Genomic DNA, 24,779 nt, shown 5'->3' with positions numbered 1-24,779 from the left:
AAACGGTTCAGTTGACCAGGACAGAATTAATCTTTTTTCTAATTTTCACATATTATGTGTCAGAGGGATCGCTCTTTCAGATGGTACTGGTTTCTGACCCGGTCTGATGCAGCTGACAAAAGTTTTTAGCGGACATACGAACACACAAACAAACAGACATTTGAGATTTATTAATAGATAGATAATCTACAATTTTTTATAAAATGTATGGAAGAACGCCACTACATTCCAAGGATTTCTCCACTTGCTCTTGATCCTTCCCTTATAATACTGAGTGTTTAACAAGGAGACACGTATCAAATATTTTTTTTTAGTCTTTTGTATGGCTCAATCAAGGATTTAACTTCAGTCTCCCAACTCATTAGCAAACAATAACCACTATTCTAAATCATGCATACCTTAACAAAAAGATATATTTTTTAGATAAATAAAATTCAAATTCTCAGTGACCAAAACGTGCTTTTTCAGCCTCTGTTAGAAATGACCATGTGTCCCATTATGATCTTGGATGAATGACAGGAGAGATGAATCTGCTTTTATATAAATTACACAAATAATGTTCTGATATAATTATAATTTATCTTAATTGCTGCAATTTTTATTCAAATCACTTTTCTTTTTATTTGATTTTTATTTTATTTCTTTAACTGAATCTACAATGAAGTTAATACCGAGACAGCAAGGAGGCATTATTCTCCGGTTATTAAAACAATTTGCATAGCTACATGCATTATGTATAGCTGTAGGACAAATCAATGCTAATAGAATCTGAGCCTCAAATTGATTAGAAGAGGTGGAATTACTAGATTGAATTACCAAGTATTATGGGTGCAATTGAAATAGCAGATGTTTGAAAAGTGATGCGTATTTGCCTTGGCATATACAAATTTAATTCAAACATCAGAAAAAAAAGAAAGAACAAAATACAGATGATGATTGAAGGAATCATAAAAATGACAACAAATTTCACTAAATTCACATAACTTCTATTTGCATGCAATTTGAGCCATAGACATTATAAAATAATTAAGAATGCACATGAAAATTTTAAGATGATGTGAGCATTTTAAGGAAATGAAAGAATACATAAAAGCCGTCTACTCTCTGCACTCATCTTGAAAATTCAAATCATTCCGTTTTGCATGAAATTTAAACAATAGATATTAGCCACAATTTAAGCAAGATTCACAGATTGGATTTTTTCAAACTCTCCTAAGACAAATTAGAAAGTGGTGTACTTAAAGCTCAAAATTCAAATATTTCTGTAATCAAAATCCATTGCATAAAAATTTCTAAAATTTGAGGCTTAAGCTGAACAGGCCTTAAGAAATTAGTACAGTATTGATACAGATATATATGGACAAGTTAGAAAAGCATTTCATCCAAGGCATGGATTTAAAAAGTAGTTAGAATCAAAACAATGCATTTTTTCCCCTTTTTAAATAAACTTATATTCATTTTAAAATTTTAAATTTTCAATGCAATACCATCTTCATCAGAGGTGTAACAGGACATTTTTCTTTTCTTTTATATATATATATATATATATATATATATATATATACAAGCGGGGGTACCCGGCGTTGCCTGGGTGTTTGGAGGTGTGTGTGGTATTAAATAAAAAAAGAAACCGGAGGGGAGGGGAGAGTTAAGCCCTGAGGCGAAGTTTGAAAATAAAATCAGCAAGCCAGAATGAGTTACTGAAAGATGTTTGAATTTATTTTAGTAAGAACCAAATTGACAGGTGCGCGCACGGAAGTCGTCAAGCGTTACGACGACGACATAAGCAATAGCTATTCAGCAAATGAGGTCAATGACCAGGTTTGTTTGTTATAAGCGAAGTAAAAAATGAACGTTAAAACTTAAGCGAGGGGGGAGGTAATCAAAACATCGAAAAAAAAACAAAAAAAAACTAACGTAAGGCAAACGAACGATGTTAAATGCAAAAATCAAAAAAACAAAAAAGAAAACAGAAAAACAAACACGTGAAAAATGGCTTAAATAAACCTGTTTCGATATTAAAATTTTAAAAATCGGTGGGTACGCGGGTGTTTTTGGGTGTGTGGTCGGGGTGGATAAGCGAAGTAAAAACAAAACAGAAAAACGAACATTACGTGAAAAATGGCTTAAATAACACTGGTTCAATATTTAAATTTAAAAATCAAAAAAAAAAAAGAAAAGAAGACATCTCACACCACGATTCGAACCCAAAACGTTTAGATAATGAACCAACGCGCTAGCCAACTGAGCTAATGCAACGTACATGAAATTTAGTCAGTTTTTCAACTATTTAAAGTAAATCAGGTCATGACGTCATCTGACGCATGCGTAGAACCGGTCGTCATCACGAGAGGACCGTTTTATTGACACCCTCCCCCTGTCGAAAATTGTCGATTTCGGGGTGAAAAAATGAATGTTTTTGGCCAATTTTTCGATATTTTTCGTGCGAAGGATGGGGCTTCAATATGATACCAAGTTTGTGAATTTTCGTCATGTCTGTCCAAAGTTTTTAGTGGACACACAAACACACATGCAAAGACACATACATACACACACATTTTCGCTTTTATATATATACATATATTCTTTTTTCTCTGAGATTTTTTTATTAAATATGCTTGCAAGGCAAATATTTGAAATTGTCAACTTCTTTGCCTGTTGACTTAAAATGAATACTTTATGCCAAATTGATGGTTGAATATGGTTAAATTTGATCATTTTTGCATTAAATACTAATCCATATCTGTACATCAATTGGATACCATAATACTTAGTTCGCTGCACCTTACCATAATACAAAATTTCAGCCAGATTGACCCAGTAATTGCCCAGAAAAAGTGGAACAGACAGACTAAGAGAAATATATCAGAATTACATTTGTAATTTCATTTAAATTATCACCATTTCTGATACTCTACAAAAAAAAAAAGAAGAAGCAAAGTAGGTATTATGGTATCCATTTGATGCCCAGAGATTAATAAATATTATTATTTAATGCAAAAATCCATCAATTGGGCATAAAGTACTCATCCTAAGTCAATGGGCTATAACTTTGCCCATTTTTAACATGCTAAAAAACCTAGTAATCTATATATCTATAAAAGTGAAATTGTTTGTTTGTGTGTGTGTGTCAAACTACTCTGTCAATTTTCAGTCTACAGGTTCGAGATTTGACATAAGGGGTATTCAGATTTGGGAAAATCTTTTTAATCGGTTTTCGGACAGAAATTTGGCTGTCAAAGTTCAATGATTTGACCTTTGAAAACTCTACCAAACTCCTCCAACAATTTTGGGTATAAACACTTGAAATTTTAGATGTAGGTTACTTGGACATGGATCAAACTTTTTAATTTGATTTGAGTCCAAAACAATAAATGTTAAGGGGTCAAAATTAGGGTCAAAATTTTTTTAAAATTTGATCTCTGTGGTCTTTACCAAATTACTCAGCTAATTTTTGGTTTAAACATTTGAAATTTTACATAAAGTGTATTCAGACATAGGGCAAGCATTTTAACTGGTTTTGGGCTGAAAATTTGGCTGCCAAGGGGTCAAAGTTCAAAAGATTGGATCTTTGCGGTCTCTAGCAAACTATTCAGCCAATTTTAGGTCTAAACATTTGAAATTTTATATAAAGGGTATTCAGACATGCAACAAGCTTTTTAATCAGTTTTGGGGCAAAATTTTGGCTGCCAAGAGGTCAAAGTTGAAAGAGTTGACCTTTGCAGACTCTACCAAACTCCTCCACCAATATTGGATTTAAACACTTGAAATTTTAGATGTAGGTTATATATATGCACATAAAATTATGAACAGTACATAGGGCCTGAGCAAAGCCGTGCTGAACTGCTAGTATATATATATCAACTTACAATTTATTCCTTTAAGTAAGCTGACATTCACAATTCTTGACAGCACCTGTTTCATAGCACAAAATCATTCATTAAATTATCATATCAGTCAATGGATCTATTTTGCCCTTAACTCAAAAGAAATAGCACCTATCAACCCATTAAAAAAATATAGAATGCATATGGGCATGACTACAAAATCCAAATATTGGAAGAGAAATTGTAATTATAGACTTTTGTCATTTATTTGTTATATACTCTGTAATTACATTGAGCTTCATAAATTAATGATTGGTATAAATAAAAGGTGAAATATAATTGAGGAATACATATTTTCCACAGAAATATATATATCGTAATTTGAGGTTGCTATTTTCCAGAGAACCAGTGAAATATAACGAGGTTAATACAAGAGTGCTCAATACCAAAGCCCCCCCCCAAAAAAAAAAACAATTCTTAACCTTGCTTTTCGCACAGTTAAACCTCACCCCAGTCCCCTCTTTTCCTAAAAACTTTTTTTTACTATAAGATGACTTTGGATTTTCATTAATGATTTTGCTTTTAAATATAAGCGTAGTTGCCTGAAGAGGTCTTTAGTTACTAAATACTAGAAGACTGAAACATGCTCATGACTGTGTAGCAACACATTACTGCTTATGTAAAAACAGATTGAAAGTGAAGTCTTGAAAGTTTTACAACCTAAAAAAATACAAACTTAATTTCATGTCCTACATTAGAAAATTATTTTGCTAGTAAGTCAATTAATCTCTTCCAGTCATTGTATTAGTTTGCTTCCAAGAATTCACACTATTCCTAATATAATTTTAGGGATCATCGTTGTTTACCATGAAACACTGTTTCTGGGATTTAAATGTACAACAGTATATTAAATCATGGCTTCGCAGCAGTGTCAATTAAAAGAAAAGAAAAAAAAAACTTTTGGATATCAGATCTAGTTTCTTGCTCTAGATTAATTTCACTAACCTATTCTTGTTATTAAAAAAAAAAAAAAAACGTCTTTCTTACTTGTGTCATTCATATTTGTCTCCCAAAATAAAAGTGTTACTTACAAATCTTCTGTATTTCTATACGGTTAAGACGAATCCATTATACTAATCACTACCCCTTTTTTCCAGTTATTAATATTTTTTTTATATAGGGTGGGGCATAAGTCCTGTAACAAAATTTCGGAACTATTTTTTAGAATAGTATTAAAATAAATTTACTATTTTATTGTCATTATATGCTAGTGTAATATATGATTTCTTATTTTTTCAGAAACAAAAAGATAATAATTTTTAACAATGTCTGTTGAATTGAAGAGAAGATTCATTATAGAGCAACAAGAGAAGGGCTTGCGTTAACTAGAAATATTTAAGTTAGGGAAAAATCTCAAAATTAACAAAATGTTCATAAAAAAAAAGGATGATTGCTCGTTACCTGGAAACTTTGTTGATCAAAGACAGAATGATCAGGCCATCGCCACACCTTAAGAACACCTAAACTCATCAAAAACGTTAGGGAAAAAATCAGGCGAAATCCAAGAAGATCCATGAGACAAATGGCAAAGGAAGCACAAACATCACCAAAGACTATGTGAAGGATTTGTCGAAGTGATCTACAAATGTCACTCTATAAGCTCCAAAAGTGACAGCTGCTCTCTGCACTCACAATTGCAAAGATACTCATTAGAAGTCGACTCTTGTTAAACCGTATCAGAGAAGGCACACTCAATAGCATCATCTTCAAGAATGAAAAGTTATTCTCACTTCAATAGTCCTACGATCATCAAAATGATAAAGTCCTTGTGAGAAATCGTGAGGCAATACCTGACAATGTAGGAAAGATTTTCAGAATGCAGAAACCACCATCAGTGATGGCCTTAGCAGCCATTTCTGAAAGAGGGAAATCTCCACTTGTTTTTCTGCTTTTTCTGATGTTGTGTGTGCTGCTATAGACAGTTTCCCCAAAAGACTTTGAAGTGTAGTGAAGGCTCAAGAAAAGCATTTTGAATCATACTTTTGCCATATTGTTTCTTCAGTATTTGCTAATCATATTCTGTAATTAGGTTTTGTAATAAAATATTTTCTTAGGATAAATCTTTTATTTTGTAACAGTATTTATGCCCCACCCTTTACATTATTATTTACTTGTATAATAGCTTTATATTTATCATAAAAGTTTTTTAAAATATATATGAAAATTAAAAATATATATAAATATATAGTAATTTATAAAATATATATGGCGATTAAGCTACACTGAATATTCTGCGTTTCATCCACTGTAGGATTCGTCAGGCTTATAATATATAGACAATTTTTCGATTTTAAATATATTATACTTAGCCACACAAATTGCTAATGAAAAGAAAATAATTTTTATTGTATAACCAGTTTGAAATAGCTTTAATCATTTTAAGAAATCAAAGTAAAAAAGCTATGAAAGTTAAAGGTTGTTTGTTTGAAGCATTGCTGGTAAACAAATATCTAAGAGTATAAGAAGGCTGTTAGCAATCTAGAATACGGGGAGGGGGGGGTTGAAGTGATGTGACATAACAGCTGATTCAATTACAATTAAATTAATTAACTAAACAAAAAAAAAATAATAAAACATAATATATTCATATATGATTATTAGGGCTATGACAACAGCATATTTCTTTTATTCTTTTGACTCTCGAGTACATATCCCACACAGACACAGTTAATCAACCGAGAACCACACCACTCTATATAAGATATTAACGGATATATACTCAAAAGTCAAAACAATGAAAAGAATATTCTGTTGTCACAACTCTAATGAGTTATTGTAATTGTCTGTATTCAAAACAGAGAATCAGCAACTATGTCCCAAAGCCTAGCTGGAGTCCGAATACGGTACCCCCGTAATAATAATAATAAAGGGTTGGGTTCGAGACTCCTAACAAACGGTTCCCCAGTTCGATACAAAACACCTGACAAAGGCCGGGGGGCAAAATGGCTGAAACGTTGTGACAATGACAACCAAGATGAGGAAGTCAGTCCGACAATCTCAATCAATCTAATGAGTTATATACATATATATATATATATTGATAAAAATGGTAAAAAACTGTTTTGTTTTTTTGTGAGCGGGGGGGGGGGTAATTTTACCCTCCTGGAATGAATATTATTCTAGCATATATAGAGACGGGTAAGTATATATTTAATATACATATATATAATATAGTTGAATATTGAATGTGGCATCCAGTCCTGGAAACATGCTTACCAGAAAGAACAGTTGGAAATAAGTCATACACCATCTACTATGGATATGCAATTCCTACAGCTACGTATCAAGAAAACAGAGCTATTAAACCTGGCATAGTGATATGGGACAAGAAGGAGAAAGAAGCAACCTTAGTAGAAGTTAGTGTCCCCAATGATGCTGGATCAAACAGAGCTGAGAGGGAAAAGATAATGAAATACCAACATCTTATGTAAAAGAAAAGAAATTAGAATTTGAGGAAAATCTCTATCATTCCAATAATTATAAAAGTAATCAGACTCATGAAAAAGAATTTCAAAAAAAACTATCTGGCAAATATACCCGGTGAACCAAGTATAAGAGAGATTAAACAATTGCACTTAAAGGGACAGTTAGAATTTTAAAAAGATCTCTATGAAATAGTGGGTGAATGTCTGGCATCAGGTAGAATGCCTCAACTCTAGCTGATAAGAAAAGTTTAAAAAATAAATAAATAAACAAACAGATAGCATACACATCAATTATTAACCGTGTAAAATTTGTATAAAACACTGCAAAAATAGTGACCTAAGTCATCTTTTTAAAAACAAGTGGATAAAATCTTTTTGAACCCACAAAAACATGGTTATTAAAAAATTAAATTCTACAATACAGAAAACTTACATATAAAAACTGGGTCAGATATTTTTGTCCAAGTTCAGGAATTTGAAGCAAATCTTCAATCTGAAAAAATAGAAAGGAAAAAAATTGAAATATGTGTAATCCCTATACGATCATCATCATCATATTTGATTTACAATCCATTTTACATTTTGTCATGCATTGGATGGCATTAAGAAACTGACTTCTAAATTAACCTATTCCTGGCCAGGTTGTTATTTGTCCTTTTTTAAAGTCTATTTTTATCACTTCCTCCCATGTTTTATTTGGCCTCTTTCTATAAACTGAACCTCAACTGTTCTATATCTGCTAAACAAGCACTCTCATCCATTTTTTTCAATGTTGCCACACTATCAAGAAATCGTTTACTGCACACACATCTCTTTATATTGTCTAGATTTAATCTTTCGAGGTCATCAGAATAAAGCTTGCCAGCGCTTCTACACTATTGGGATGAGATTTCGGAAACCGTAATACTGAATTTCACATGAAAACAATGGTATTTACGCATTCCTCGTATTTTTAAGATGATTATATAAAAAAAATTACGAAAATCAATAAGGTAGAAAATTATTTATTAAAAAAAATAAAATTTGAAGAAAATGGTCGTAAAACATAGGAGAGTTCAAAATGAAGGTAACTTTCTGCTTAGATTCAAACAAGATGGTGGCAATTTTCCACCTGCTAAAACGATTAAAGTTGTTTTTTTTTTTTTTTAATAATTCAGTAATATTCAGGTAATTCCAACTGTATAATTAGGAAGCTACCATTGTAACTTTTTAGAATTGACAAAAAAAAATCAGTTGAAACCATTGTTTTTATCTGAAAATTTCATTTATCGACCACGAAATCTCGTCCTAATAATGTTGAAGCGCTAGCTTACCTTTAAGACTCACATTATACACATCCGTTGTGTCATTCTTATATCATGCAACACATATCCTCAACCCTCACTAGTCATGTTTCACTTCATACATATGCTTCTCTTGGTCGACAATGGTAATGTGATGCCGATTAGTAATCTACTTTTAATTCTTGCAATCACACAGGCACCTGCTCCACCCTATGCTCCAAAGTTAAAAATTTTTTGAATAACCTCAATAACTTCACCATCCAGATATACTTTCTCCAAATCTTTCTTATCCATCTCCATTGTCTTACCTGGTATTTTACCTCACAGTACATACAGCGCCTCACCTTCCCAAATGGGCACTCATCTGCTACTGGCCAGGCTCGATGTTGCTTAACTTCAGTGGTCTGGTGAGAACTAGTGTGTCAACGTGATTATGCCGTATGCATACAGCATAATTATGTTCTTGCCAGATCACTGAAGTTAAGCAACATTGATCTTGGCCAGTACCAGATGGGTGACTATTTGGGAAGGTGAGGCGCTGTATGTACTGTGAGGAAAATACCAGGTTGAGAAACTGGCATGGTTTAGTCTTTTCTCGAGGATAGACAGGATTCTCTTAAGCCATGGTAGGTACCCCATCTCGTGATGGCGTCACGATCACGATAAAAAAATACCCTTGATAGCCGTGGCGAAGCATCAAGTATTCAGCTACCGACAAGATTTGAATTATACTACAAACTCGTGTAGTGAGTTCAATCTCGGCTACAGCCATACTGGATGGCTGGATTGTCTTATACTTCTTGCACACAAACTGATTATCATCTTTCAACTTACCAATAATTCCACTGCAGTTCTTGCAAACCGTCATCACAAGAATTGAATTATTCCCAACTTCTTTTCCACAAACGGAGTAGGGGAAATTTCTTCTTTTGAGGAACTTTCCAACTCTTTTACTACTGATTATTATTTTGGTCTCAGTAACATTCACTTTCAGACATTTACTTTCCATAGCATTCCTCCAATAAGTTAATAAATATTTTAAACATTTTAATTTTTACTTTTGGAGGCATTCACCCAGGATGGGTTGAGCCAACTCCTCTCATAAAACACACAGCATCTCCAATGAATGCAGACCATACATAATGGTCCGCAGCGGCCAAGATAGTTATAGGCAGGTAATTCTGGTATCAGCAGCAAACATTGTAGACTTGTGAACCGGACATAGGTTTGACATCGCGACATCGGCTTAGATAGTGTGTAACCACACTTTCAGCTGGCCTCACAGGCATCTTCGCCAATCAGGGAGTGCTTCTGGAGCTATTGCTTTGTGAATGAACACTTCTGGGTTGCAGTGTGCAGCGTGGCCAAACCAACAAAGTCTCCTCCTTAAAAGTGTTTTATTAAGGAGGATGATCCTAACAAGTAGGTTATCCATTGTTTCACAGGCAATACTAAATCAGCAGCATAAAGCACATATTCCAGACAATGCTTCTAAGACATTTACAGCATTGGACTCTGTAAAGAATTTTGATGTTCTCCTACTTTAACACTAAAGCTCTCACTATATTAGTACTGTTAAATAATTTTAAAAAAAAAACAATAAATTTTCAATGTAAACGCTAATTCCTGGTTTAATAAACAATCAAGAATGGAAGAAAATTCAATTCTCATGTAGTTGTTGTCTCCTTGTGTCTAATTTTGTTGTTTTTTTTTCTCTCATATGTCCCTAACTCCAAATTTGTAGCAGTGGGCCATCATTTTTTTTTTTTTTTACCAAAACAGACATAAACACTGTTTCTTTTTTTAAGATTAACCTATTTCAAACTGATATAATTTATTGCATAATAAAAATAATCAAATTAAAACAAAACTCATATTATTCTGAATTATTTAATCAAGTAAAAATTCCATTTTTTTACTTGATTAATAAATTTAAAAAGTTATTCTAGCAAATTTGAAGATTCTCATGGACCTTTGCATGGAATTTTACTTGATTAAATAATTCGAAATAAGAAAATTGAAAACCTTCAAATTTGCTAGCATAACTTAACATTTAGTAATCAAGTAAAAAAAAGTGGAATTTTTACATGATTAAATAATTCGAAATAAGAAATGATTTGGTTTTAATTTAATTATTTTTATTGTGCAAATAATTTGTACCAGTTGGAAATAGGTTATCCTTAAAAAAACAAAAACATTCTTAATGACTGTTTTAGTAAAAAAAAGAAGTCCATTGATGCCGGCCCATTGCTATATATTCAGAATAGGTACATGTGATAAAAAAAAACGTAATTTATTAAAATTCATAACCTTATCCATCCATTAAATCATTTATTAAAATTCATAACCTTTTCCATCCATTAAATCATTTATTAAAATTCATAACCTTTTCCATCCATTAAATCATTTATTAAAATTCATAACCTTTTCCGTCATTATGTTGCAATTCATTTCTCTATGAGTATGAAACCTGGCTCTTGTGCATAACTGACATACATCCCAATCATCACAATCCGCACACAATGTAAACTTCCTAGACTTGAGGAAGTACTTCTTATCAGGAGGCTCAGATTGTTTGGGCACATCTTTTGTTGTCCACCAACTGAACTGATTCACAAGGCAATAGCACCAACATCTAAGGACCTCTACTGTGAAGGGGTAGGATTTTGCTGCTAGACAGGTTTATTTCAATGTATTCATACATAACCCCGACAAACCTGTCTAGCAGCAAAATTGCACCCTGTCACAACAGAGGTCCTTAAACTCCCGAAAGCCTTCTACTTTGATAGTTTTTTTTCCCCTTCAGACTGCTAAACATCTAAGGACGTCTACCGTAAAGAGGTGGAATGTTGCTGTTAAACAGGTTTGTTGGGGAAATGTACGTCGATGTGTTCACTTTCGACAGATTTCACATAGCAGAACGGTCTAATCATAGATCTGTCATTTCGTTGTCGATATTTTTAAGCAACGATGTCATTCAGATGAGAAATATAAAGTTACAAATATTGATTCAACACAAAATAATTAAACGTATTTACCCGTTGAAAAGGTTCGTGATTCTGTGTCCACTTGATGATCAGTTGGGCACGTCTTTTGCCAACCGTGTGCAGAAGCAATAAATCATTTTCCGACTGTGAATTCAACAACTGCAGAACTTGAGCTCCTAGAAAAGAAGAAAAAGTAAAATCAATTCAAATGTAATGTGTAGAAAGCAGTACAATGCAAAGGTAACGGAAAGACACAAACTGAAGCAGATGAAAAGTTTTATTAATACAACTACAAATACATGTGTATATATTTATACATTTCATACACACATTTTATTTATATTTGTACCATGATTACCTGTGTCAGCTGGTCTGATTGAATATCCGTGTTTTATAATATTTCCAGAAATATCTATTTGTCAGATATGTGTTTGACTTTGGGTCAAACACACTTCTGTAAACAGTAAGAGTCTCACAGCAAACAATGGCCTGAAATTTGTATTATTTTAATATTTTATATTATTTTAATGCATTAGATTTTTTTTTAGTGAGGAACTTTCGTAAATTCAGCATTATTTATATTTATTTGTACCTGCACTTATGATTTGTATTTAAACATCATTATTGTTTAATTTATTTGTTTGTTTTTATTTTCTGCGTTCTAGTTGAGAAATGGTTAAAACAATAGAATTTGAATGTAATTAATAAAGGAAGACTTTCAACTCTTATAATCAATTTGTTTTGTTAGAATTAAATAATATTTTAAATGAAAATTTTATTACCACATTTGATCAATTAATTTTGTTTTATTCCATTTTTACTTTTTTCACAAAATTCTGAAGTTTTATTATTATATTTATTACTTTGTAAGATATTAATGTAGTTTGCTTGAAGCATTGTTTAGTGTGTATATAAAAGTAATTAATAGAAGCCAATACAATGCAGATGGTGTAACAGGTAAACATAAACTGAAGCAAATTAAGACATAACGGTAGAATGGGTTTTGCAGTTTTCACCTTTTTTATTAATATATATATATATATATATATATATATATATATATATTCTTTTTTATTACAATTTTAATTGTTGTCAGTGCTGTTTGATGAAGTTCCATATAACATATTTCTGGAAAAAACTCAGGTGGAATAAGTTTTGCAGTTTTCACCTTTTTATTAATGCAATATACAGGGTGGAATGATAAAACTGTTACCTTAGAAAAGACGATATGATTTTTTTTTTTTACACAGGCATCACCACATTATCAAGACCAAGAGGCCACTCAAGGATAAGGGCTAAAAAGTGTAAAGTAGAAATTGGACAATATAGTAATCAATTCGGTAAATTTGTTAACTTATATGGAACGGCTCATCAAGAACTTGTTTACATTAGACTTGAAGACAACCATATTGTAGTCAGCCAGAAAGCAGGAAAACGGAAGACAATTCCACAGGCGTGCGGTTCTAAGAAAGAAGCTTTGTTCATGGAATGTACGTTTAGGTTTAGGCACAGATAAAGAGCGGGGGGAATTATTGATAGTGTTTTCAGCTAGACGAGTGTTTCTTGTGAAAGTTTGGTGAGAGGGGACCATAGATTGAAGCTCAGTCGAACACTTTCCATGAAAATAAAGATACATCAGAGACAAACTCGCATCTCTTCTGTGAGATAGAGGTTGCAGGGAAGAGAAAAGGACATCTCCTACGAGGCTACGAAGTCTATTTTGAACTCTATCAAGGCAGGACAAGTCCTTTCTAGCAGCTCCTGCCCAGATGTGGCAACAGTATTCCATCCTTGGACGTACCTGGCTCTTATATAGATAGAGAATTGCATCAGTAGTGAGATATCTACTGGATCGATAGAAGGATCCCACCATTTTTCCAGCGGCCTTGGCAACAGATTTGATGTACGTGTTCCATTTAAGATAAGGAGTAATGGTCAAGCCCAGAAGCTTGTCAAAACTTGAGGCCTCCTGAAGAGGAGAGCCATTCATTTCAATTGATGCCAGATGTGGATCAGAGTGTTGATGATGTAAAGAGAGAAGCTTGGTTTTAAATGCATTAAAAGTAACCAACCACTCCTTTCCCCATTGTACCACGTGCTCAAGATCAGAGGAGAGAGAATCAGAGAGAACTTGGTCGTTTACTGTCTTAGATGTGCTACCATAGATGGTAGTGTCATCAGCATAAATGTCTGCAAATGAGGCAAGGATGTGATTTGGAAGATCATTAATGTAGATTAGGAATAGAGTTGGGCCCAAGATTGACCCCTGAGGGACTCTAGAATTAATACTGTGAGCTTCTGATTTTTGCCCCTCAACTACTACTCTTATGAACCTATTCAGAAAGAAATGATTTGATAATTGAGAAGACATTTCCAGCTATACCATAGCTAGCGATCTTGTGAAGTAAACCTTTATGCCCTACCCTATCAAAGGCCTTAGATATGTCATGAGCAATTGCCCTAAAAAGGTTGTCTCCGTTGAGAGATTTGCTAATCCTATGAAATATAATTATAAGCACATCTGCTGCAGATCTAGCAGAATGGAAACCATATTGAGTGTCACTAAAAAGGTTATTTTTGTTGAGATGGTTGATTACTTCTGTATTTAACACAGATTTCAGCAACTTATTCATGACGCACAGGAGACTTATTGGCCTGTACTGAGAGGGGGATTAGCAATCACCTGAATTCTTAAATACAGGGCATACTGATGAGATTTTCCAGGGTGATGGAAAGCTATTCTCCTTAAGACAATGTTTAAACAGTTTTGTAGTTCTGGTTGAAGTTTTTTGAGTACTATAATTGGAATACCGTCAGGGCCAGTTGCTTTACTGGAATCAAGGTTTTTGATTAGCTTGGCAACATCACGTACAGATATATATATGTATATCACATAGCGTGTTTTCTGATACAAGAGGAAATATTGGAGGTTGGCGGCCTTGGTCGCAAAGGGTAGAATTAGCTGCAAAGTTCTTGGCAAAGAGTTTGGCTTTGTCTGATGCTGACGAGATTACTTCAGGTCCATTGATGATAGTTGGGATAGAGCACATGCTTCTGTTCAGGATTCTGTTTGCTATTTGCCAAAACTGGTGGGAACCAAGCTGCTGCTCAGCTACTTTGGACTTGACGGACTGAGCATACAACTCTCTTGCGTTCTTTATTACTTTCTTACAATGGTTGCTGGCAGTCCTGAAAGCGGCTTTAGTTTCCATACATCTATTATGTTGGAATCAGTGTAAAAAGTAATTTCTGTGCGCAATGGCAGCAGCACATTCTGGAGGGAACCATGGCTGGCTGTTAGGTTTTTGCTGGAACTTTTTCGAGGGTATGAAACGGTCTATACCTACAATTAACCATTCCGCCAGGTCTGATACTATAGAGGACACATCCTTTTTAAACATGGAACGCAGAGGTAGATCCGATATAAATGTACGGAAGCTATCTCAGTCAGCCTTAGTGTATCGATATACTGTACGATGGAGAGGTACGTCTGGGGACTTATTACATTTCATTTTTATCTTAATTGATACAACAGAGTGGTCGGAAGATCCAAGAGGAGACAGAACAGAAACTGAACATAGTTCAGGGCAAGTTGTGCGAAAAAGGTCTAGTAGACTCGCATACTGGCTGTCATTGTCGGGCACACGGTTGGGTTCGTGAACAATCTGAGTGAGGTCATAAGCAATTGAGAAATCATGACAGAACCTCCCCTCATCATCGGTCTTGTTTGAGTGGGTCAACCATTCCATGTTGTGAACATTGAAGTCTCCACATACGTGAATGTTAGCTGAAGGATAAGCAGATAGGATGCAGTCAATTTTCTCAGATATGCTTTTAAAGATAGTAACTCCGCTGTTGTGGGGGCGATAGAGAGTAAATATAAATGCAGTAGTGTGAGCTAATGCAATCCGGAAGCACATATAGGGTAAGTTAGGATCTTCTCTGGAGATGGCTCTTCCACATGGAAAGCCATCTTTAATATAGGCACATATTCCATGCCCATGGCGATGTTAAGGGTCAGATTTAGAAGTTAAGTTAGAGTATCCTTTAATTGCGAACTCTTCTAGGGAAATAGCTTGTCCAATGCCAGTTTCGCTTAAGAATAAAAGGTCTGGTTTTGTCTCCTGTAATTGGGTTTCAACCTCTGGAAGGTTAGAACATAGACCCCTGATGTTGGAGAAGGAGACATGGTAGTGGGGGTCTACGTTGAAAGTTGGAGAACCGGGTTTAATCGTATATTTTTTCTTGAAACTTGTCATGATGGAATTTTGGAATTTGTGGACTAGGTCATCAGATTTGCTTAGAGCAGGACAGAGAGGGGAAACTAAGAGAGAAAAAGAAACAAAGAATTTTTTTTTTTTTTGTAGAACATGATAAGGTAAAGCTGTAACAATTACCCACTAATATGGCATTGAGAGGCCCCACCAGAAGCTACTGCATGGTCCAGAATCCATTCACCAAATGGCAATACAGCAGCCCCAGTACTTTGCACCTGCTGATAGGACAGCCTCCTTAGTGGTTAATCCAAGGTTCGGGTCCTTGACTATCAAGCGGATAACGTCAGCTCAGATAAAACGTTTACCTCCAGCACCCTTACTAGTGACATCGCTACAAGGATAGACATAGAAACAGAAAATCTTCACCATCTCTGCCAATTGTTCGCGCAAAATACTGCCAACCTAGAAAACAGGTTTTTCTTCTCCTTTTGTCAGAAAAATGAGGACTGAGGGACAAATAAGGAGAGGCGAGAGTAACGGGAGCTGACAACTGGTTTTCTTTTATTGTTGCAAACCATCTACTAGTTAGCCAGTTGTGTACAAATCCAAAGAGCAACAAGTGCCTTTTGATATGTCTGAAAGTGACACAATGTTCAACGAGCAAGATCAGAGATGCGCCACTGTACAACTCATGCTCTCTACCAATCCAAGTTATAACAACAGAACGATTGCCAGCACCCTCAAAATGCATTGCTCGATTGCCACAAATAACAGGGAGGTTCCCAGTGTGATGAAAAAGTTTCTTGCCACAGTTATAGTCTTTCGTATGGGTTCAGACGAGGGCTATGTCATTTCACATCTTTGAAGTTGGCTTGAAAGTCAACACCAAAGTGTACCTGGATGTGCTGAAGAGTGTGGTGATCCCTAGGTGCAATCAGGTAGCCACTGGCAGACTCTGGGTGTGACAGCAGGACTCGGCACCAGCTCATAAGTCCAAAGAAACCCAGGCTTGACTTCAGAAGGAATTCTACAACTTTGTATCCTTCTCTCATTGGCACCACCTCCTCCTTCAACCTGACCCCACTGGACTACTTCATTTGGTCATATGTCAAGAACATCACCAACATGACTTCCCACAACACCAAAGCCAGCTTGATTGCCAGTATTCGCTGAGCTCCTGCCAGCGCTTGTGGAAAAGGCATACTCCCAGTTCCGGACCTGTATCAAGGTGGTGATTGAGGCTGAAGGTGGCTACATTGAATAAATGTTGGCTCTTCTACATAATCAAGTTACCTGAACTGATTTTTTCAATAAAAGTTTTAAAATAAAGCTGTACTGCTGTTTTCCTTAGGGCGACACTTTTGTCGTTCCGACCTGTAATATATTTAAAATAGCAACAACAAAAAGAATGGCATATTCTTGATTAAGAAAATTAAGATTATTCCAGAGTTTAAAGATTCTCAAGTTCAACAAGATGCATGTGAAGAGTATCAAAGTTACATCAGCTGAAATGTTGAGAGAATAACATCTGAGATAAGAATGGCAGTCTGAATAATTCAAATAATATAAACTAGTGGTACCTATCCTAACAATTTTATGCTCTCATCCTTTGACTCAGAACACTGTAATAGAAATATGGTAGAAATTTAATTATGGTCACTTTTTCGTATTACACTGCCTTTTAACTACGTTCATAGTAAATACTACGCCTATTAATAATTATGCAACTATCAGTTGTACCACGAAACTTACAAGCTTGTAGATATAAAAATATTTATCAAAAACTAGCTGGACCTGTGGAAATTTGACAGCGGCATCTTTCATATATAATATATTGCTACTGGGCATTCTGTGGACGTTCAGTGTGAATGGAAACTCTGCGATATTATTGTTGCCCTTTTGTTAAAACTGTAAAATTATTTATTCAAGTAATCTGGTTAATGTAGTGTCAGAATATATCTGGTTATTATGGTTTTTCTCCAATATCCTTATAGGAGTCTGTGACATATTTCCATTGTATGGATGCCCGGCACAAATGGAAACCCCACAATATCATTATACCATCTTTAGACAGAACAGATACTACCTTTGGATCCTAGCCAGAAGACCAAGAAGGTATATTTCAGTTTCACATATGATCCAAAAGCAACATGATTTTTTTTTTTTTTTTTTACACTGCATTTTTGGTGATCTGAGAACTTTGTTTGAAGGAAAAGAAAACAAAAAAATGCTGCCTTTTTACCATCAAGCCAAAAGCAATGGCGATACATCTTTCGTGCTAAAACCACAACTTGACACTAGGATTTACATTCCTATTGATGATGCTCATACCAGAATCAGGTCTCCTCGCATCCTTCGCTGTTTAAATTAGGACAGATTTAGACTTTGAAGCCATTCTTTACTGCATAGATAAAAAATAAAAGAAAGGTAATATAGAATTATGGGCTGGGTGAAAAAGGAAACAGGGTTCCTGATTCAATCCTGGGCAACACCAGTCAATGATCCATCCCATAACTCTTGAGACCCTGCAGGGGCATAGGCCATCTACAACTTTGTAGATGCTTTTGTAGCGAGAAGTTTTTTTTATAGAGTGAGGGTGCTGGCCCCACGCCCAAGGGTAGATACAGTGCCTAGCCTTCCCAGATGGTCACCCATCTGGTACTGGCCAGGCTCAACATTGCTTAACTTCAGTGACCTGGCGAGAACCGGTGTGTCAGCGTGATTGTGCCGTACACCAATCAATCATATTTGACCAATATCTAGCATCATAACCATGTCATGAAAAGTATCCAGGATAGAATCTTAGGTCTACAGTTTATATACAACATAATCATGTTGACACACCAGTTCTCATTAGATCACCAAAGTTAAGCAATGTTGAGCCTGGTCAGTACCAGATGGGTGATCATTTGGGAATACTAGGCACTGTATGTAGGAGAATATTGAAATGCAAAAATCTAATGTCGTCATCTCCCCTGATGGGGATATACATGCGACTGGGAACTGCTTGTAAATTTCATACTACCATGAAACTTCCTCCTTTGGAGGAAACCAGTTAAACCCGCAAAGGTTAAGTACCACCTTGATATGGTAACATAAGTCTTCTACTAATCAGTATAATATATATAAGAAAAAAAAAAAACAGAACAAAATTGGTGTATGATTAAGAACGAAGTCTGTGAACTTACGGTGTTTTTTCTCTTTGTTTTCACTTGCAGCACAATCTGAAAAAAAATGGTTTCAAAAATATGTTAATCACCAGGAAGTTATGAAAACTTAAATAAAACTTTAACACATTCACAATTTATTCAGTTTATTTTTTTAATCAATAAATGTTAAAAGAATAAGAAATCTCACAGAATAAATAAAAAGTCAACTAAAATTTTACACAAATCAATTTTTTTCAAGCAGTACAATTTAAATAAATGTACAATAAAATAATGTTTCCTGATTTAATACTATGTGAAATTAGGTAGTAGTAGTAGCAGTAGTAGTAGCCCTCCATTAGTCAGAGATGACCATTGGTGATGCATCCTAACTGGTGTGATACGGAGGACAGGCTGTTGCTCACATAGCGCATTCCCCTCTACACATTGCTGATGGATTCCAACGAACAACAAGGCTGATAGTTTGGCATCAACGCCATCGCAGATGCTTGTAGAATGAAATTGTATTTAACGCAGAACTTCTTTAGGGGTTCCACTTTAGATTTTTCATTGAGGTTTACTCTTGAAGCTCTTCCCATGGGTGGTTATTCCTCAAAGCAGGGTAGGCTTGAAATAAGGGTTTACTTTTCCCTAGGTAGATTACTTTCCAAGACTGACGAGCCCTATCTACCCGAAAGATTTTGTTTTATTTTTATTTTAATGAAAATCACTCTAGACAAGGCATGGAGCCACTTGATGTAAGGAGCAAAAACAAAAACAAAAAAGGTAAATTTTTATGATGTGCCCCACCGTATTATAAAACACCCCAACCTCCCAATGTTAAGAACGGTCTTTGGAATACCCCCCCCCAACCTTAAAAGCTGTTCTTAATATGGGGAGGTTGGGGGTATTCTGAAAGCCGTTCTTAACATGAGGTGGTCGGAGGTGTCTATACTATGCTGGGGCAGATCGTAAAAAATATATTAAAAAAACTACTACTACTTCAAGGTTAAAAATTTGCCAACAATAAGTTTTAGATGGAAGAGATACTGATAAAAAAAACAGCAATTCTTCCTTCTTTGTCAGAAACATCGCTCATAGAATGCGATGAGTAAAAGGACAAAATAAGGGAAACAAGTGTTATGAACTGCCAAAAGTAAAGACAAGATTCATTGATTATAGCATCAGTGATCCGATCACATCTTTTCTCCTGTCATGTGATGCCCTTAAATCACGACTTGCTTTGTGTTGTCATATAAAATTTTAATAACACAATAAATTTATTATGTCAGTATTTTTTTTTTTTTTACTAGACTGTTACTATTTATGAAAGCCCACTCAAGGATAAGGGTTAATGAGTGTTGGGTAGATTGAGACAACACTGATGATCAATAATGGTGGAAGAATTTATTTACATTAGACTTGAAAACAACTGGGAAACAGCCCCATGGTATTGTGTTCCACAGACAGTTCTGGGAAGGAAACTTTGGTCATGTAATTTTTTGTTTAGTTTAAGGCACTAATAGAGAGTAAGAGAAATTATTGACAGTGGTTGTAGCTAGACGAGTATTTGTTGCAAATGTTTTGCAGGGGAGGGGGAGGTAGACCATAGATTAAAGTTCAGTCGAGCACTTACCATAAAAATAATGATAGAGTAGAGATAGACTCGCAACGTCTCTTTTGTGAGAAAAAAAATAGGGAAGCAAAAAGGCTCTTGCCCACTAGATTTCAATTTATTTGTACCCTGTCAAGGCAGGAAAGGATGCTCGGAGCAGCTCCTTCCCAGATGTGGCAACAGTACTCCATTTTAGAAAGTATTTAGCTCTTGTATAAAGAGAGAATTGCATCAGGAGTTAGATACTTTCTGGAGCGATAGAATGATCCAACCATTTTTCCAGCAGTTTTGGCAATGGATCTGATGTAGGTCTTCCATTTCAGGTCAGGAGTGACGATCAGTCCTAGAAGTTTGTCAACTTAAGAGCCGTTCGTTCCAATTGGCGCCAAGTGTGGATCAGAGTGCAGGTGGTGAAAAGATAAAAGTTTTGGATGCATTAAAGGTAACTAACCATTTTTTTATTTTCTCCCATTGTACGACACGCACAAGGTAAGAAGAGAAAGAATTAGAAAGATCTTGGCCTTTGTCGGCCACTGAAGTGTTGCCATATATGGTAGTGTCGTCTGCATAAATGTCGACAAATGATTGTAATATGGTTTGGGAGATTTTTGGTGAACATCAGAAAAAGAACTTGGCCCAGGATAAATCCTTGAGGCACACCCGCATTAATATTGTGAGCTTCACACTTCTACTCATCAATGACTACTTTAATAAAACCTATCAGAGAGAAAGGATTTGCTGGTTGAGAAGACATTTCCAGCTAATCCGTAGTTGGAAATCTTGTGAATTAGACCTTTATGTCAAACCATATTGAATATGTATAAATGATAATGATGTAAATTCACATCGTATCATCATTGTATTCAGATTAAAATTTATTATACATGTTGTTGCCAAAGTTAAGCAATATTGAGCCTAGTCAGTACCAGATGGGTGACCATTACAGGAATACCAGGTGCTGTATATGTATACAGTTGTGGCGAGCCCTATATATATATATATCCAGCCATTTAAAAAAAAACATAATAAAGTTACATTATCACCTCTGGAGATCAGAATTTTATTAACATTTCACTTATGCTTACTGGCATAGGATAACTCAGGTCTAAGTGGGGAGTTGTGTAGCAAGATGTTTGGCCACATTACATTTCAACAACACACAGAAGAGATGTCTCTGATGGTTTGGATAACTACTCATCACCTGCCTGGAATCTGGATAAAATGCAACGAGATAAGGTCAGAGTGTATAAAAAATAATATTAAAAACGGTATTTTTCACATAAGGTTAAATTAAGCAGGAAAGTAGAAAATTCCATTAGAAATTAAGAGATTAAAATTATGGATATGTATCAAGAGATGTACATATGGCATAATCAAGGGGACAGATCAGTTCTCATGAGTTCACCAAAGTTAAGCGACATTTCACCTAGTCAGTACTAGATGAGTAACCATTTGGGAATACCATATGTTCTATATGTGTACAGGTGTGGCAATTCATATACATATCCAGCCATTAGAAAAAACATGACAAAGTCACAGCACAACCTCTAGAGTTCAGAATTTTGTCAATGTTTCACCTGTGCCTACAAGTAAGTCAATGTTTTGGACAGTTTATAGAAATTTACATCCAGACTAAGTGTTTTGGCAGAAATCAACTTTTTTCATATTTAGAAAAAAAAAGAAAAGAAAAAGAAGAAAACACAAAAAAAGCAGATCCAAAACAAAGTAAAAAAAAAAAAAAAGCAGATTAAAAACAAAGAAAAAAAAAAAGCAGATTTTGACCAAAAAATGAGAACCATGGGATCTCTAGTGATAAAAAAAAAATAAATAAAAATAAAAAAACATGTAATTCTGGACATTTCATTTAATTATTTTTAACATGGAGTCAGTAGAGTAGTCAACCAATACAAAATTCTTTTCATAGTTTCTGATTTTTTTTTCATATTTGGATTTAGCAAGGAGTGGGGAGCATTGTAATGCAACAGCTGTTTAAAATAATTATTTTATACAATGTCTATTTCACTGTTAAAAGAAATAGAAAACTCAATAATATTTATGGGTTTCTAAATTTTTTTTGAGATGAGGATTGATTATTCATATTATTTTGATTCTTTGGATGACTGTTCTCATCCTAAGTGTTATTTTCACAACATTTTGATCGCTGTAACCTCTGACCTTCTTCAGGTACATCTTGTCAAAATCAGGGATCTTTCCTGCAAACTCATGAATCTGCATGGAATTTCAAATATAACCCTTTATTTAGTCCATTGGGAGTAGCAGACTTTCGTTTCATCAGCCATAACTGAGTAGAAGTCCTGAGTAATTCGTAATTGTATTTTGAGTGTGACCGACACTGAGGATCGAACCTTCAACCTCCAGAAGAATTTAACTTATAACTGAATTAATTTTTATCAAGTATCTTATTGTACTTTTTATGATGGTCTTAGATATCCACTCGCCTTCTGATCTATTCTAACCGACCATCTATAAACCAAGTAAAATTGCTTAAAATCATACTTTAAAATACAAACATTTTATCGCGGCATTATGTTTTGTTTATGTTGTGAGGGAACCACCCTCTGAATGGACTCAATAACCGTCCATATATACCAGAACTCTTAACAATCCCAGGAAGGGCTCTAGTTAACCTCACTTGCTCGGTGAAACGCAAAACACTCTTTTCATTCTGTAACCCTTTGTTCGTCTTTTATTAATAACGGTTTGACTTGAACCAGTTTTCTGTTTTCCTTGTGGCCAATTCAGAGCCATAATAATTTGTGAAGCAACTTTTTTAGTTTGGAGATAAAATTAGATTTTCAGCATGTAAAACAGACATTAAAACAACAATGTTTTCACAATCTTTTCATGGATCTTCAGTTAGATAATGGTTTGTACCCACTAATAAAATATATTTAATGAACACAGCACAAAATGAACAACAAAACTTATTTTCAACAGTAACAACGTAAAAGGGTTGTTATTTGCATCAGAAGTTGAAGGTCGGACAGAGATAGAGGAAGAAGGAATAGAAAGTTCTTTCGGGGGGGGGGGGTATCGGTCAGTTACGATATTTCCTGTATCTTCTCTAGTTAGCAGTTGTGTCCAGTAGAGACCATCGATGCTAGGTCCAGATGTCCGGTGGACGAGAGAGTAAAGGTGTTGATAGGCTGAAGGTTCAGTCCTGACTGACTGATGTTCCCTCAAGATTTTAGGAAGCAGATGAATCAATGTGCCCCGTTAGCTGATAGGTCAACCTATAGCAAAAAAATTTAGAGGGGGGCATTGATTCCCTAGAGAAAATAGTGCTTGGTAACTGCTACAGATCTGTGACATAATGAATAAAGTACTTGGTAAAATTCAATTGTAAAGTTACACTCTTCTGGAGGTCAAAGGTTCAATCCTCAGTGTGGGCAACACTCAAAATACAATTGTGAACTACTTTGGACTTCTACCCAGTTATGGCTGACAGAATGAGAGCATGCTACCCCATGGATTAAATAAAGGATTCCTTTTAAAATTCTGTGCAGATTCCAGAGTTCAACAAGAAAGTTGGTGGTTTTATCATTTGAAACATTGTTAAAATAACACTCAAGATGAGAACAGTAGTCTGAAGAATCCAAATAATATGAATAATCAATCCTTATCTAAAAAGTTCAGAAATGCATAAATATTTTGGAGTTTTCTTTTAACGATATAATAGATATTGTATGAAATAATTTTTTCAACAGCTGCTATGTTACAATGCTCCCCACCCCTGCCATTTTTCTTATCTCGGATTTTTGTGAAGTTTTATTGAATTACTCTGTTTTTTTTTTGTTTGTTTTTTTTATCTCAAACGAGGCATATAGCCACTTGGAACACAATCGGCTACTATTTGGAATCATGTCTAACAAGAAACTGTGGGGAGTTCGGCAGCAAAATGTCTGTTAAGATTACATTTAAACTTCTGCAGGTCAGTACAGTTAGGAAGTTGGAAAGGGGGAGGGAATTTCAAAGTTTAGCAGTCTAAGGGAAAAACTGTCAAAGTAGAAGGTTTTTCAGCATCTATGGACCTCAACAGTGAAGGGGTGGAATTTTGATGCTTGTTGGGTTAATCGAGAGTATGCACGCTGAGAAGGCACAAGTGCTAGGAGTTCATCAAAACACATTTCATTAAAATACTTGTAAAACAGGCACAGGGATACATTGCGGTGATGACACAGAAGTTGGAGTTTGGCTG

At 34.9% G+C, this 24,779-nt stretch overlaps 1 protein-coding gene across 2 annotated transcripts in view; it reads right to left on the bottom strand.

Annotated features, from left to right (window-relative positions):
- Positions 1-24,779, bottom strand: part of LOC145296278 (kinesin-like protein KIF22) — a 101,230-nt gene that overhangs the window by 6,565 nt on the left and 69,886 nt on the right. For both annotated transcript variants that reach the window (XM_080142479.1, XM_080142487.1), the window contains 3 exons: positions 18,988-19,023; positions 11,634-11,758; positions 7,746-7,805 (listed from right to left, as the gene is read on the bottom strand). In XM_080142479.1, coding sequence (XP_079998605.1) covers positions 7,746-7,805; positions 11,634-11,758; positions 18,988-19,023 — 221 coding nt within the window. The remainder of the gene's footprint in view (positions 1-7,745; positions 7,806-11,633; positions 11,759-18,987; positions 19,024-24,779) is intronic.

This window comes from Euprymna scolopes, chromosome 2 (genome assembly GCF_053919585.1).
Source record: "Euprymna scolopes isolate OS-2025 chromosome 2, ASM5391958v1, whole genome shotgun sequence".
NCBI classification, from domain to species: Eukaryota; Metazoa; Mollusca; class Cephalopoda; order Sepiida; family Sepiolidae; genus Euprymna; species Euprymna scolopes.
The sequence above is the reverse complement of the archived record's forward strand: the minus strand, read 5'-3'. Positions and strand labels throughout refer to the sequence as shown.